This window comes from Cucurbita moschata, unplaced genomic scaffold (assembly GCF_002738365.1).
Source record: "Cucurbita moschata cultivar Rifu unplaced genomic scaffold, Cmos_1.0 Cmo_Scf00019, whole genome shotgun sequence".
In the NCBI taxonomy this organism is placed as follows: domain Eukaryota; kingdom Viridiplantae; phylum Streptophyta; class Magnoliopsida; order Cucurbitales; family Cucurbitaceae; genus Cucurbita; species Cucurbita moschata.
In genome coordinates, this window is record NW_019268535.1 from 1,802,320 (window position 1) to 1,819,716 (window position 17,397).

General features: G+C 37.5%; 2 protein-coding genes, 1 long non-coding RNA gene and 1 other non-coding gene across 6 annotated transcripts in view; 2 read left to right on the forward strand and 2 right to left on the reverse strand.

Moving 5' to 3' along the window:
• The window catches only part of LOC111456794, a 3,957-nt gene extending 3,674 nt beyond the window's left edge, over positions 1-283 (reverse strand). For all 3 annotated transcript variants that reach the window (XM_023098790.1, XM_023098791.1, XM_023098789.1), the window contains exon 1: positions 1-283. This exon is cut by the window's left edge. The gene's annotated coding sequence lies outside the window, so the exon portion shown is untranslated.
• A 6,083-nt stretch (positions 284-6,366) lies between these two features.
• Positions 6,367-7,613, forward strand: LOC111456740. The gene is made up of 2 exons (XR_002712814.1): positions 6,367-6,616; positions 7,350-7,613. It is a non-coding gene; the product is annotated as an uncharacterized LOC111456740 (long non-coding RNA).
• On the forward strand, positions 6,914-6,998 carry LOC111457341. Its single transcript, XR_002712921.1, has one exon. It is a non-coding gene; the product is annotated as a small nucleolar RNA SNORD25 (small nucleolar RNA).
• Positions 7,614-7,680: 67 nt separating the features above from the next.
• Positions 7,681-8,459, reverse strand: LOC111456739. Its single transcript, XM_023098719.1, has one exon. The coding sequence runs from the start codon at positions 8,359-8,361 to the stop codon at positions 7,810-7,812; it is 552 nt and encodes a 183-aa protein (XP_022954487.1). The 5' UTR covers positions 8,362-8,459; the 3' UTR covers positions 7,681-7,809.
• Positions 8,460-17,397: the final 8,938 nt, after the last annotated feature.

Genomic DNA, 17,397 nt, shown 5'->3' on the forward strand with positions numbered 1-17,397 from the left:
AAAAAAAAAAAAAAAAAAAAAAAAAAAAAATCCCTAAAATGAACTAAAATGCTAAATCAAAGAAACCGATCTACAAAAACCATCGAATTGCTGGAGAAACGTCTCAGAAGATGAATTAAACTTCAAATAGAATCAAAATGCAGTAGAAATCAATTGGATAAAGATGAATTTACACTATCTCAGATCATTCAAAAGAGGAAAAAGGGGGGAAATCAGTGGTAGTGATGAGTGATGAACCGCCTATGAATCGCCGATGAATCCTACAGAGAGGGAAGTAAATGGCATGCAATGTTGAATTTCGATAATTGGCCAGGGAAATCACCGAGAGGATATTGTCGACAGGAGGTTATTGGAGGAAAGATAAAATGCGTAAAATAAGAGAGAGAGAAGGACTGAAACTTTGACTGCTCTTCAAAATCCGGTAGTGAAATCTTGTAAACAGATTTCCTTTAAATACAACCTATCCTAAAAATGGGTGGAGAGTGGCCAACTGAATCTGTGCCACTTCCTAGAAAATTGACGTCTAAGAATTAGCTAATCCATTCGACGTGTTTTGTTATATCTGCCTTGCCTTATTTCGTTTCGTTTGAACTCCGTTTTGAGCCCTATGGCTCGGTGTCCCTGGCGGCATGTCCTCCAGACTCCACGTCTTGTTCGGCCGCCTCTTCTTCGAGTTGGCGCGCCCCCAGTCCAGGTGGTTCACCTCTTCCTAATAGGTCTTCCATCTTCCGGTACCTGGCCGAGAAGTTGACTGGTTGCTCTATCTCTAGCTTTAGGATGTAAAGGCAATTTGTCGTGCACCGAACTTGCGTGAGCAACCGTCGTCGATCATCGCGGATCCTAAGTAGCCCGCGTTTGATGGAAATGTGGCAGCCGGCCTTATCGAGTTGACCCAGGCTCACAATATTAGCCTTGAGTCTCGGGATGAAGTAGACGCCGGTCAGCTTGTGATGATTGCCTCCCTTGCCGACGAATAGGATGGTACCGTGCCCTTCGATCTCGACGACGGAGCCATCGCCGAATTTCACCGTCCCGCGAATCCCCGAGTCAAGCTCAGAGAACGCAGACTTGGCCCCGGTCATATGGTTTGATGCCCCCGTGTCGAGGACCCATCGCCGGTGCTCTTGCTGCTTGCCTCTTTCACCGATTTGAGCGAGCACTCGCTCCTCCTTTAGTCGAATTGGCTCCCCAGGTGCATTTGTTATGCACAGTTGGAGTTCTTCCTCGGGTTCGACGTTCACCGGAGCAGTTATGCCGTCGTCGATTACCTCTGTGGATTTGGGGAGTTCTTCCTCGGGTTCGACGTTCACCGGAGCAGTTATGCCGTCGTCGATTACCTCTGTGGATTTGGGGAGCTCTTCCTCGGGTTCGAGGTCAGGTAGGACTGATGCAGTCACCATGAAAAGGGCCGGCTCATCCTCCTCGGATTGAGCCACATGGGCCTTTTCGGCCGTCTCCTTGTTCCTGAGCTTGCTCCAGCAATTCTTGCTCAGGTGACCTCTCTTCCCACAGTACGAGCACTGGATTGGCCCGTCATCAGTCGACTCCTCCTTCTTTTGATCCGCCTCTTTCCTGTGCATGCGCCATCGAGATTTCCACGGCTTCTTACCGCCTTTGCGGCTGGAGGGCCCATTGCTCTCGCCGGTGTCATCACGGAGCTTTAGGCGTGCAAGCCATTCCTCCTCAGTGAGGAGTAGACGACCCTCCTTGTCGACAGCTGAAATGGTATTTTTCTTCCGCTGCTCGACGTTACGCAGTCTTCCGGTCACCTCTTCCACCGTTAGGTCATTCACGTCAAGCAAAGTCTCGATTGAAATTGCAACTTGCTCGAGGTGATCGGGGACGACCTGCAGCATCTTCTTCACGATTTCTGTCTCGTTGATGCTGCCACCGAGTGTGGTGATGCTGTTGGCGAGCCCCGTGATTCGCATTGAAAAATCATCGACGGATTCGCCGTCCTTAAAGGAGATCCCCGAGAGCTCCTTCCGCAGCTGCTCAATGTTGGATTCCCGCACTCGCTGTACACCGGACTCGACGGGATTTAATTCCTTCCCAGGCCGATTGCGCGGTGCGCTTGGTGGAGAGAGATGCCAACATCTCTGGGGGCACAGATCGTAATATGGCGGCGAACGCCAGCCGATCCTCCCGGTACTCGATTGTTTCTCCTTCCTCTGGCTCGACAGCGTGCCATAACCCATGCGCCTGTAGGTTGACGCGCATCAACAAGGCCCACTCGTTGTAGTTGGACCTTGTCAACATCGGGTACTGAACGACGGCAGTCGTTGTCTCCCTGATCACTCGCTCAACGACACCTCGACGCCCGTCATCACGGCGTCGGCCACGACCTCTTCGTGGTGGTGATGGAGATGCCAGCACTTGGCGACGTGGAGGAGTGAGCGAGCCTGCTCGAGATGGACCCCACGACGATGTATTTATTTTTGCACTTTGCATTTTCTTCTACTCGAACCTGAGACCTGTGTGTTGTTAGGTCGACGCTCTAACCACTTGAGCTATTCAACTTGATTGTTGATAGGTTGGCTCTTCTGTGATGGTATACTACCGATTGCTTCAACGAGGCTCTGATACCACTTGTTGAATTTCGATAATTGGCCAGGGAAATCACCGAGAGGATATTGTCGACAGGAGGTTGTTGGAGGAAAGATAAAATGCGTAAAATAAGAGAGAGAGAAGGACTGAAACTTTGACTGCTCTTCAAAATCCGGTAGTGAAATCTTGTAAACAGATTTCCTATTTAAATACAACCTATCCTAAAAATGGGTGGAGAGTGGCCAACTGAATCTGTGCCACTTCCTAGAAAATTGACGTCTAAGAATTAGCTAATCCATTCGACGTGTTTGTCAAATGGTCAAAGGGAAATTAAATGTAAACGTGTGAATCTAAATAAAGAAAAAACAAAGGTTTTATCTAACATGCAACAGCATGTGCAGTGGCATTATTCTCTCGTCACAAATTGCGTATCAAAATGCCAAAAATTCATTCGCTGCCTTCGAAAAGAAAAAGAGAAAACAAAAACATCACTACTTTCCACGCCTATTAATAAAATACTTTATATTAAATTTTATATCTTATTCTATTAAATTTCATACCAATCTTATTGATGTTTATGTGTTTTTGGTACGAGTTGTCAAAACATCAATCAATAAATACTTCACGAACGTGGATATAGGTGGTGCATGGTTGTCATCAGCTCGTGCATAAGATGTTGAGTTAAGTCCCGCTACGAACGCAACCCTCGTGTTTAGTTGCCAACCGTTCAGGTCAGAATCCTGAGCAGATTGTTGACAAGTCGAAGGAAGGTGAGAATGATGTCAAGTCATCATGCCCCTTATGCCCTAGACAACACACGTGTTACAGTGGCAGGACAAAAGGTCATGATAATGTGAAGGTGAGCTAACTCCAAAAACTCGTCCTCAGTTCGAATGGTAGACTGCAACTCGCCTACATGAAGCTAAAATCACTAGTAATCGTCGATCAACCATACGGCGATTTAGTATGAATTTATTTTTCCGAAAAAAATAAGGGAGACAAACAGAAGAACCAGATCAATTCAACTCATCCCAACTCAACTCATACAATTCAGATTAAGACTCGAATTGGATTTAATAAATTAAATTTTTTTAGTCAAGTAAATTCATGAGTTTTCCCGATTCAAAATTATTGTTAGTCTTAAAATAAAAAAATAAAAAAATATTAATACAATTATGTATACAAATATTTATTATGATTTTATTTAATTTCATAGTTTTTTTTTATGGAAGATAATAAGTTTTAAAACGAACGTCAGAAAATAAATAAATGTTTTATATATTAAAGTTGTAGTTTTATTAAAAATAAAATAAATTTTTAAATCAATAGCGGAAGAATTAACCAATTTAATATTTATGATTTAATTTTTTTTAATTCGAACAATTGAATTGAATCTAGTCGAACCTAGTAAGAATATGTTCTTTGGGTAAGAGTGGTCGTGATTACCATTAATTAATAAATAAATAAAGTATTTATTTATTTATTTATGTGAATTAAATAAGGTTTTTAAATTAAACTAAAAGAATTGGCAAACAGCTGTAATTGCAAGGGGATTCTTATTGGAGGCGTAACTCCTAAGAGAAAAAGAGGAGACAGCTCTCATTTCTAACTTCAATGCCCTTTTCTTGGATTCTTATTTTTACTTATAATATTATTAATTTTCAAATTTATCACTCGAATATTTTTAAATCTTAAAAGACGCTAATTATAATATTCGAATAAGTTAGAAGTATATGAATGAATCGACACCACGTGTAAATAAAAGCAACTCTGAAAATAAGATAACTAAAAAGATTTAAAATAATTGAAAATCACTTGTACTAATAACGTTGTGAAATCCTATGGTTGTAAACAGGAACGAAAAATTCCTTATAATGGTGTGGAAACTTCTCCCTAGCAAACGTGTTTTAGAACCGTAAAGCTGGCAATTCATAATAGACCAAAGCAGACAATTCCCTTCTGAGCAGCTCAATTATAATAACTTCATGGTTTAACGTGTTTTGTTTGGAATAATTTTATGTTGAGTGATCTCTTGAAAATTTTCGTATTAAGTAGGTGCCAAATGTGGATTCTAAATCTCGGAGTGTTACATTAGTAAACAAATTTTTTTAATATATATTTTATATTTAAATATTAATTTAATTTTATGTCTAATAAAACTAATTTTTTTAATTTCGTGTCTTTGAACGTATCATTTTTTAAAAAATAATTCATTTACTATATCTATATATAATTAAAATTTATGTCTAATAAACTCTAAATTTTTTCAATTTTATATCTAATAGAATTTTGACATAATTTTTTTTAAATAAATATATTTATTAGATATAAAATTAAAGTTTACGTGGTTACCAACAGATTCGTGAATTAAAAAATAAAAATCATAATACAAAATTAAAAATTCAATAATATATCAAATATTTTTTAAAAGTTCAGTATCAAATAAACATAAATAAAAACTACTTTTTATTTTTATAAATTGTGTTTTTTTTTCACAATTCTACAAATAAATTCTAGATCAAATTTAAAAAATAAAAAAATATATTTTAAAAATTATTACATAATTAGTAGAAGTTAGCATTTATGAATTTAATTTTAAAATTTAATACAAAATATTTATCACTTGTAATTCAGGGTAAAATTAAATTCATTTAAAATATTTAATTGGTAAGTAGTTATATAAATTTTCACAAATATAGAAATAAAAAAGACTAATAAATACTTTTTTATTATTATTATTATTATTATTATTGTGGGTTGAACATAAGTACTTGAAACTATGAATAATAAAAAAAATGTTTTTTTTTCATTTTATGAGTAAAATATGTTAAACATGTCAGAAAAAATAGCTTTTTACTTTTTGGAGCTCCAGAACAGACATGAAATAATTATAGAAATAATTATAGAAAAAATGTGTGCACACGTGCAAATATTAAAAGTAGTTGGGGCCGATGAAAAAAAAAAAGAAGCTCACGTGCAATGCTTAATTTATTTATTTTTTTAGTTATTTTATTCTTTTTTTATTTTTGTGTCAGGGGAATACTAAGCTTAACCTTGGATTCCTACTCCACCTCGGATGAAAAGACAAGGCTGTTCCTTAAGTATCTGAGTACGGTGGCTGTTTGGCATGGGTAGTATGGTACTTTCACTAACAAAATAGTTTTTAACAATAGATTAAAATCCCGGTCTTAAAAATATTTAGTTTTCTATTACGGTTTAGTTTATCATATGCATCATAACATTTGAACAGATTCGCCTTTGCCCTTTATATTTTAGGTGTGATGGTTTTAACAAATATTTTCACTGTCTACGTTGACTTACCGGTTTTTGAATAAAATAAAAAAATTATTATTCAATGAATAAGTTTAATTTTAAAAAATAAAAAATAAAAATGGGTGGTAAATATTTTCATTTGTGTAGTTGGGTCACCCTAAACTTGAACCAGAGACTTCACCCGTGAAGCAAATCATCGCACCGATAGCCCAAGCAATCAAAAGAGAATCAATGGATTTTTTCTTCGAGAGATTCATCATTTCCGAGCATATCATACAACTCTCTATTGTAATAAGCTCTTCTAAGTGTGCTCGTTTCCCCTTCTTTACCATAACAAGTTTTTGTGAAATAACTCCGACGACAAGAAAAAAGAAGACATAAGAAACCCTCTTGGCCCAACTTTAGACACTAATTCTTTTCGTCCTTCAATTTTTATTATTTACGTATGAATTTTCATTATATATATATATATTAAAAATAAAAAGAAAAATACTAAATTAATAATAAAACATTAAGCCTAACCAAATTTAAAAAAAAAATAAAAATAAAAAAGTGAATGACGACATGTCGTAGTCCAGTGATTGGGCCGGCCCACCATTGACCCAAGACGGCTGATTTTGCGCTCTCCTTGAACGCCCTTTAGCAAATTAGGGCAACAACGAAACCCTCTTGGTGCGATTCCGCCGCCTCGCTGCTGTTTAAGACCCGATGGCCTCCCCGTCCACCTCACAACCATCATCTTCCTCCTCGGCAAGTGTTTACGCAAATCCTCCTCGCTTCCTCTCGATGGAAGGCTGTGAGTTGTTTTCTTGAAAATTTCTGGAACGATTTTCTGATTTTGCTTGAATTGTTTCTGATTTTTACCGATTCGATGCTTCATCATCTGGCGAATGTGGATTCAATCAGTTCCCATTCGACTCGTTCCCTTGAAGCAACATCGATTGTGTTACATCCTGTTTCAATAAATTCTCTTCCAGTTCAGTACTAATTGAGATCACGGGAGTAACTACACGATTTTCCATTCTATCGTCGATCTTGATGCATTTTGTTTATCTCCACACCTGTTGAAATGAATTGCGATTCGAAGTGGTGTTTAAGCAGTGATGAGCCTAACAGACCTGTAATGATTTGCGAATATGATCGCAATCCATTATGAACATCTAAGGGACTGAGTTTATTCACTGTACTCCGATTACGAAAATTCTTCGACTCACCTTTTCAAATCTGGAAATCAATCTAGCTTTCAATTCGATGAAGCAGGATCCAATCAATCTATCTTTCTCCCTATTCTATAAGGTTTCTTCCATTAATTCGGTATCGTTCTTTCAACGCTTGATTTGAAACAACTCCAGGAAAAACCAGAGAAATTTCTGCATCTTGCTCTCCATATTAATGGATCATATGGAATTTTAGCTTTTTCTATCTCTATCTAATCCGTTTTTTCTATCAATACTGAATCCAATCTTGTTCAACAATCAACATAAACCCTAATTCGATTCATTTGAGTTCATCTTGGCTCAACGAAACAGACATTAAATTGGTATGGGCTTAATGTCGGGGCGAAAAGACGGGTGAAGGATAGCCCATGGGTCTCAATCACGTTGAAATCACCAAAAAGCCCATGAAAGGGGCCAGTTTTGGTTAATTGCAGCTAAGGTGGGATGTGCTGTCCACGTGTCACCATCTACAGTAGCCATCCATTAAAAGCATTTTTGGTTTGTTCTTCTCTAGTCTCTCGTGGATAATGTCCGTTTTACCCTTGACTCATTTCCAAAACAAAAATGTCGTTTTTAGTACTTTTTTTATTATAAAAATATATTCTGATTTAAAATTATTTATTTGAAGCTAAGAAATAATATTATATTGGAAGCGTAGAGTTTGACTGAAGAAGAATTATGTTTGGGCTCACTCGGACCGGTCGACTCGGTTCAGTGAGTCCACTCGTCCGAATCACTGCCCAAACTACCCCAATAAAAATATTAAATTCATTTAACCATCGAACCCGGTCTGACTCCAAACCGCATCCCGAACCCTTCTCATATCTCTCCCTTTCAGAGTCCTCCCGACGCCCTCCAAAACCGATGTCGCCGCCGCAGTATTCCGGCTCCTCGCGTATTCCCTCGCCAAATACTCGTGCGGCGGCACCATATCCGTCTCATCGTTGTTGTAGTAACCTCCTCCGTCCATCTCCGGTAGTGACTCCACCGATTCCGCCCTCAGAATCTTGCTCCAGTCCGGCACGTTCATCGGAGCCGATGCCGCTAAGTGCCGTCCACGTGCCGTCCTGTTGGAGTCTTGAAAAGCAATCGAAACTCCGCCGACGTTTTGTTCATCAAGCGGCGTTGATCTCCGGCGATTTCTTACTGTCATGCTCTCATCCTCACCGTTGGTTGAATTGCTGTTGTCAATCATCGCCCACACATCCTCTTCACGAAACTCCGATGATTCATCTCCTTTATTGGAGCCTTGACCGTATCCATTTCCATAGCTCCCGAGAAACCGCTCGTTCCTGTTTATACCCAACTTCCGTCCTTTCGCCATTCCGACGACTCTCCGGCGACGTTAAAGCATTTTTTAGTCAAAGAACTACGAAAATTAGCCCACAGGAAGGTGAGTTGTGGTTCGCGGATTTGAGAATTATTTATATAGCGTTTTTTTTGGTCACTTGAATTGCATGTGAATTTGATATTCATTTCGTTTTCATTTCGAGTTTATTTATAAAAAGAATTATAATTTTATACGATTTTTTTAAAATTTAGGTTAAATAAATTTTAAATAAATTTCATTTGACTTAATTTATTTTTGAAGGTTTAAAATGTAAATTTACTGAACACTTTTTAATTTTCATATGATAATTGATTTTTCAAAAAAATAATAAATGAGAATAGATGTGTTATTACGCTGACGCACTTCTGGAAGCGCGTGGGCTTCAAACGACGGTTCGGAGTTGGAACTTTCTAATTCTAGATATGAGATGGGAAACTTTGTGGGTTATGATCTGGTGAAGTCAGCTTCACAGTAAAGCTTCCCCACATGCATGAGAAACCTAAAAGGAAGGGAAGGGAAACGGCTTCGGAGCCGTACGATTTAACATGATCAGATTTGATCAACCATGTTGGGAAATTTGAAGACTCTTAGAGTTAGTCAAACAAACAGAATACGTGGCGGAAGTGGGGCCCACATGAGAGACATATATTTAATAATATCGTATAGTTTTAATTTAATTTAATTGAATTATTACCACATCACACGCTCTTTCCCTTGTTTCGGAATTATCGATAAACGTCGGTTTAATACATCCTCAGCCCGTGAAGTGGGGTCGATAGTGGACCCACAGTCCACGTGGTGAGAGGGATAGACACGTGGCGGAAGAAGGACCGGTTAAAAGGGGTGAAAAAAGTCGGGGGGTGGGGTGGGGTGGGTTGATAAAATATTAAAATATAAAAAATGGACGTAAGCAAATAATTGGGTGGAGAAAATAAACTGTATGTCGTTTTCAGGATGGTGGGCCCACCAAGCTCTCCCCCACCATTTAGGAAGTCATCATGTTTTCACCAAAAGCATACTTCTCCATCACCAATCTCAGATCTCCATCATCACCACATTCCACGGCTGAGATTCAACCGCCAACAATGGTGGAGTGTGATGGGTCCTACGACAAGCCCTTTCATTGAATAAATGGTCTACATTTAATGGTTATTAATGGGCATATAGATGGTAAACATTCCTTGAGTGATCTATGGTAAAAATGTCTAATCCACTCCAAAGATGTCTAGTTGGCTCGTGATACTATTCTATGGAAGGGGTTGAGTTGGTTTTGCTCAGGGATGGCTATGCTTTGAGACTGACTAGCTCAACAATGAGGGGTGACTGTAAGATCCTCTCTTGGTTGGAGAGGGGAATGAAGCCTTATAAGGAAGAAGTGGAAGCCTGATTCTACCTCAGTTGGAGAGTGGAATGAAGCCTTATAAGGAAGAAGTGGAAACCCGATTCTCTTCGGTTGGAGAGGGGAACGAAGTTTTATAAAGATGTGGAAACTCATCTTTAGCATACGGGTCTTAAGGATGGGGAAAGCCCAAAGATAACAATATCTGCTTGTGGTGGGTTGGAGCCGTTAGATGATATCAAAGCTAGACATCGAGCGGTGTGCCAATGAGTACGCTGTCCCCAAATGGTGGATCGTTAGATCCCACCTTAGTTGGAGAGAGGAACAAGGAGGACAATATCTCCTAGAGGAACAAGGATGACAATATCTCCTAGAGGAACAAGGAGGACGGAAGTCCAAAAGGAAAAAAACTTCAAGGTAGTCCAAAAAGGGAAGGAGGACAATATCTCTTAGAAGCTTGAGCTGTTAATTACACCAACTCATAGAGGTGTACTAGTTGCTTATGAGGATGACTCCTCAAAGTCGTCTAGCTCAGCTAGCTCAACCATAACGCTGATCCGAACTAAGGGATTCCACAAGTTCGATCATGATTTCAAGGGATTGATTGGATCAAACTCCAAGACGTCAGCTCGACCAACATAGACTAAGTTCATTGGAGTTCGTTTGGAGGCCACATGCACGCTATACCCAAAGTTGAATGCAAATTTTGGTATGTAACCAATGCATCCAATAATTGGGTTCATCCCATCACCCTCCGTCATCCCAACATGTCAAATCAAATGGCTCATCTTCCTTTATCTTGGAGGGTCCAAGTAAAACTCTAGCTTTGGGAAATAAATAAATAAATAAAATAAATAAATAAAAAAGAAAAGAAAAAGAAAGAACTACCTTAAAATGCAAAGTGGGACAAAGGCGAGTTTGTCTTGTGTGGAATGGGGCAGTGGTGAAGTCAGATGGAGAGTTATAGTAGCAGTTGGAGTTGCAGCGACCGGACCTTTACTATAGGACCCATCGCAGCAATCAATCATCCCCGACCCACTCGCGCTGCCCATGGACCCATCTCCCTCCCTCTATGCTCACCATTAAGGCATCCTATGCCCCCTCACAACCATCTCACCTTACCTTTTTCTTACTCAATTTTAACCCATCTTAGTGTTCTAATCGAAAATTCTAAAGTGAGAATCGACCAGGTGACTCCACGCAATCTTAGTTATGAAACCGAGCAAGAGTCAATCAGTTGGATAATGCTTTCATCTATTGGACGACTCCACACCGTCTTAGCTATTTCACCCTTCAAACCAATGTAGTCGAGCAAGAGTCAATCAGCTGAATAATGATTTACCTATCTGACGACTCCACGTCATGTTAGCTATTTAACCCTCGAAAACAATGTCACTGAGCAAGAGTCGTTAATCAGTCGAATAATGATTTATCTACCAAACGACTCCATGTCAGCAATGTAACCAAGCAAGAGTCAATCAGCAAAATAATGATTTATCTACCAGAAGACTCCATGTCATCTTAGCTATTTAACCCTCCAAAGCAATGTAGCTTAAATAATGATTTATCTACTAGACAACTCCACACCATTTTAGCTATTTAACCCTCCAAGATAATGTCACCAAGCCAGAGTTAATCAACTGAATAATGATTTATCTACCAGACGTCTCCATGCCATCTTAGCTACTTAACCTTCGAAAACAATGTAGTCGAGCAAGAGTCAATCAGCTAAATAATGATTTATCTACCAGACGACTCTACGCCAACTTAGCTATTTAACCCTCCAAAATAATGTCACCAAGCAAGAGTTAATCAACCGAATAATGATTTATCTACCAGCAACTCCACGTCACCTTATCTATTTAACCCTTGAAAACAATATAACCGAGCAATAGTCAATCAGCTCCACACCATCTTAGCTATTCAACTCTCGAAAACAAAGTAACCGGATAAGAGTGAATCAACCGAATAATGATTTATCTGGTACCATACTTACGTGAAATAAAAAAATACTTAAATTTGAGAATCTCGAGATCGTAGCCTGATGGAAGCATGTTATATGATTAATAATTGTCGGGGACAATCAACTTTAGCTAACCACAAAATAAAATTTTTCTCAAATTAAGGAAATGGAGAGGAAGGGAATTAAGATATGTTTGTATGATTTGTATGTTTTCGGCTGTCCAATAATGTTGGAACGTCGTCAGCTAAAAAAAAAAACTGTCAGATATTGAACAAATGAAGTGGAATAATTTAGTGGGTAAACAGTGGGCCCCACCATTCCCGATTGTCTTTTTTCTAAACACCCCGAAATCAAGAGAGAGAGAGAAAATATCGGATCAGATCATGATAATATTACTCCTCTGTCACAGTTCCCACTCACAGCCTTTTCCTCTAAAACGACAACCCTCAGGTTCTGTCATTAACTCTCACTCACATTTAAAATAAAAAAAAACAAAACAAAATATTAAAAAATATCTTTTAATTTTAAAAAAAAATTAAAAAAATACTTTTGTCGTGTTACAAAAATACCTTAAATTTTTAAAAAATAAACCCGTGAAATTTTAAAGTAAGCTTTAATGCCCTTAAATTAAACGGTTTATCGATTCCTTATATATTATCTTTATTTTTAATATTACTACTGAAATTTAGTTAATATTTTTAAACGGTAATATTAGTTTTGAAAAAAAAAAAAATCACGGCCTTATTTTCAAATGTATTTTTGAAATAAAATATTAATAATTTGTATTGAATTTTTTTTATTTTTAAAATTTGAGTATTATTGAATTGCTTAAAAAATCTATTTTTTTTATATGAATTATTGACATAATAATATTTTCTTTATTTTAAAAGCTTTAAATTATAGAAAATTATCCTTATATAGGTTTCAATAATTGTTCCCCACTTTCAAAATTTTAATTTTTGGGACGTGACATTTCACAAGAAAATCGTAAATTATTTAATATATTTAAATTTATTTTAATCCATCTATTCGAATTAATGGATAATTCGACTCTAAAATTGAAATTCAGCCCTCAATTATTTGATAGTAAATATCTCTGCATCATTTTTTCTCCTCTAATTTAATATTCGATCGTATGGTCTATATGGATTTGTCAAATGAGAGTTACATGGAGGGACGTTAATGTTTCACAAATTATATTATTTGAAAACTTAAAATTTTAATTAAATAGTTAATTTTTTATTAAAATAAATTAAAAATAAAAAATTTAAGAATAATTAAAAGGATTAAAATTTTATTATTATAAATTAAATTGTAGAGTTATTATTATTATTATTTTGATAATTGAAGGTGTCAATTTACTAAAAAAATGTTGAGGTGGAGAGGTATATTGTTTTTATGTAGGACTTTAAATACAAGAATTAGATTCATTTATTAATAAATAAAATTTAAAAAAATATTTAAAGGATTTGTTAGAGGTTGTGATGGAGAGCCACTTGTTTTGAAAGATATTCCAAACCCTTTTCTTTCTTTGTCATTTTCTTCTCCTTTTTCTCTAACTTAATGAACTAAAAAACAAACACAAAAAGCATTGCAATTTTAAGAAAACATTGTTTTTAAATACCAAATAATATTCATGGTTACAAATCATTTACATATATCATTCATAAAGTGGTTTTTTTTATTAAAAAAATGACGTAACGACCCGAGCCTAGGATTCATATAAGGATTCGAATCCTCGACTTGAAAGTCGAAACTGGTGGGCATGTGACACTTAAATGAACGAGGAGGAAATGAATGAATCGAGACTACATCCAAATGAGACTAATCTTGAGAATAAGATGGGTAAGTTTAGAGCATATCTCTGATACCATGTTAGATGAACATGACTCTCCACAATGGTATGATATTGTCCACTTTGAGCATAATCTCTCGTGGCTTTGCTTTGGGCTTATTAGATGAACACGACTCTCAACAATGATATGATATTGTCCACTTTGAGCATAAGCTCTCAAGGCTTTTCTTTGGATTTCCCAAAAGGCCTCACACCAATGGAGAGAGTATTCTTTGATTAATCATCCCCTAAAATTAGCAGACGTGGGACTTTCATCCAACAATAAGAACTCTATGGCTAAACGTGTTTTGCTTGAAAAAATTTATATTAGGTGACCTTCCGAGACTTTTCTTAGAATGCACGTGAATAAAAATAAAACATGATAGAATGACTCGTGTTGGTCTGTGGGGATAATCTTCACTCTTAGAAGCGAAGAGTAAGTAGATGACCATGTCGTAGGAGAATGTCGAGGTCATTAGGTGTCGAATACAGATTTCAAATCTTGAACACGAGTCGTATCCAAACTACCCGACTTTGTGTTTTATTGTTTTTTTAAGTTAAAAAAAAAAAAAAAATCCTAAAGTTTTTCACTTTTGGGATTGACAAGATGTGAGCAATTAAAGCTTAAACTTTGGGTTATGTCCCTTTCTCTATCACCTCTTTAAATCCCCAAACGTGAAATGCAATAGTAAACCCTAATAATTGCTTGCTTCCCTATAAGCTATAACCTATGTTCTTTCCACAACTTTTACTCCGGTGTGACCTAATCTACATTTCTTTTGGTTACGCACGTTATCGAGGCTCCTCAAAGTTCGTACCCAACATTCCCTAGCGACATGACCATGTTACTCATTTTCGCTTCTAAGAGCAAAGAACATCTTCACAGACCAAACACGAGTTATTCCAGCATGTTCTGTCCTCACTCACATGCATCTTAAGAAAATGTCAAAAAGGTCACCCGACAATAAATTGCTCTGAGAAGAGCGTGCTTAACCATGGAATTTCAATGTATAGGTAGACCTTCGATTTTTAAAATTCTTCTTAGCCATTCTATTTTCAGGATCGTTCTCATTCAGATATAGTCTTAGTTCATTCATGCACTCCTTATTTACTCGAGTATCACAGGTATAATTAAATTATGTTTCGAGTAAAAGGTTCAAAACTCGGACTCGTCCAAGTTATTTAAAATAAAAAAATAAAAAAATGAGCCACAATAACCAAGACATCATGTGATCTTGTGGGGTTGGTTTAGAAAGGAGGTTTGGTTGATGACCGAATGTTTTGACCTTTTCAATATACCATTATTCTCATCCATTATTGCCACTTCAATTTTCTAAAAGCAATGAACAATATTTTTTGCAAAATTATTCAATATTCCTTCCAATCTCTGCACATCATAATAAACAATAAATATTTTTTTAGTTTCGATTTTCGAAAATAATTTTAGAAAATAATTGTAATAGCCAAAGCCCGTGGAGGGGGGTAAAGCATTCCGAAACCTTTTCTTAATAGTTGCATTTTAAAACTGTGAGGTTGACGGCGATATGTAACAGGTCCAAACGAACAATATCTGCTAGTGGTGGGCTTGAGCTGTTACAAATGGTATCAGAGTCAAACATTGGGCGGTGTGTCAACAAGGATGCTGAGCTCCAAAGGACCGGATTGTGAGATCCCACGTTGGTTAGAGAAGAGAACAAAGCATTCCTATATGGGTGTAGAAACGCATTTGTACATGGTGTGTGGAAACCTCTTCTTAGTAGAGGTGTTTCAAAACCGTGAGACTGACGACGATACATAACGGGCCAAAGCGGACAATATCTATTAGCGGTGGGCTTGGGTTGTTACGTATGATTCATTCCCCTCTCCAATTGATGAGGGATCTCATAATCCACCCCCTTACGGGCCCAACATCCTTGCTGGCACATCGTTCGATGCCTAGTTCTGATACCATTTATAACAGCCAAAGTTCATGGTTTATAAATATTGTCTGCTTTGGCCTATTACGCATAGCCGTCAGCCTCAAAATTTAAAAATGCGTCTACTACGGAGAGGTTTTCACATCAAGGAATGTTTCGTTCTCCTCTCCAACCAACCTGAGATCTCACAATAAATTCACATGTGCGACGTGGAAATAGGGTTTATAAAATACATTTAAAAAAAAAAACTTAGAAAACCTAAATTAAATTTAAAGCATTTTTGTTTTTATAATTTAAAGGCGGTACGAAATGGTTATTGATGGGCTTAAATGTGGGTATGGGCCGTCGTATAAAATCTGTTACTCCCTTCGGCCCATTTTAAACTGGGCCCATTCGGCCCATTCACTTGCTTGGCCCAATTAGAACAACAACCAAATAGATTTGGGCCTTGTGAATCCCAATAATAAAATATGATAACATGAATAATATAAACTATAATCATTTAATTTAATTTGCAACCCTTAGCGTGCAATGTGTCAGACCAACGATTGTGCGATAATTATTTTAACCCAGCGAACAAGTCAGCCATGAGAAATTGAGACTTCGCAAACAATGTCAGCGTATGCACGAGTCTCGAGTCACGTTTGCGAAGAATGTTATAGAAAACGTGAGCGAAGAAATAATTTGAAAACAATCTGAAATAAGAAAGAAACACCACAACTTAAATAACATATAACTCAAGATAGGAAGTATTGACAACTAGTCACATCTCCCAAGGCATTTTAGCCTTGATAGATGTAGACATGATTTTGTTGAACAATCATACGCCTCCATATTGACACAACATGAAATAGTAAAAACTTATCTAAAAATAAAAGCAGGTAAAAGGGGTTTGGAAGAGACATGCGACAATAGACAACACATCCTGTACAAGCATGACTGAGATATTTAACGTGCGACAATAGACAACACATCCTGTACAAGCATGACTGAGATATTTAACATGCGACCATAGACAACACACCTTGAACAAGCATAACTGTGACACAATGCACGCGTGTTGCTATTAAGGTTTCAGATTGAAATCATGATCGATAATTGAGATCGATATAAGTCGGACAAATGGGGGAAGTAAGATTCTAACTCTTTTAAGTGACCAAAGAAGGAAAGGCCAAAGGTTCCACCTTGGGTTGTCGCCGCAGCGCGCTCTTACAAGTTGTAAGCTGTTGAAATTGGTTGCAGAGCCCAATTCTTGCTGTGGACAAACACATTGACATGCCCTTCTTCAGCTTCTTCAACCTCCTTCCAATCCTTAGCTTAAGCTTTCGTGCTCTGATTCTGAGACAAGAAGGCCTCCTCCTGTTGCCATTGCCATTGCCATTGCTTGCCTGCTCCATTATCTTGTAAATCAAGAACAGAGCTTGTCTGTGCCTTTTCTCTTCTGGGTCTTCCTTCTCCATTCTTGAGTACCCATTTTGCTTGCGTTTCATCATAATACCCATTTCCTCTGTTAAACAGACAAGTTCGTAGACAAAATGGAATCTTTATACAGAGAGAGAAAGAGAGAGTCTTGCAATGATGTGATTTGTTAAATAAAAAAGTTTTCATTTTTTAAGAAATCTCACCTACCGGACACGGAGAGGGTGCTGGTGAAGTGTGTCGTTCGTATTGCAAAGAAAGAGACCACTACTCTACTTCTTTATTGGACCGTAGACGTGAACATAGTGTTTTCTAACTAGGACCAGAAACCCATTCAAATTTAGATTTTGATATGTCCGTGCTTTTTAACGGTATGCATCTTGCTAGGAATTTGGTGGGCTCATTATGAATTAGGTTGGAGTGGCTGGTGGTTTCGGGATCCTATTGAAAATGCTTATTTTTATGCCTGAATTGGTTTGGTGGCGAGGGAATTAGTTCAAGCTATGATGACCCAGAGAAATATTCATTTAACCATGAAGTAGTGATAGCTTTCTAGCCG

Coding starts and splice junctions, on each gene's coding strand:
- LOC111456739 (XM_023098719.1), bottom strand. CDS start 8,361: ATGGCGAAAGGACGGAAGTTGGGTATAAACAGGAACGAGCGGTTTCTC.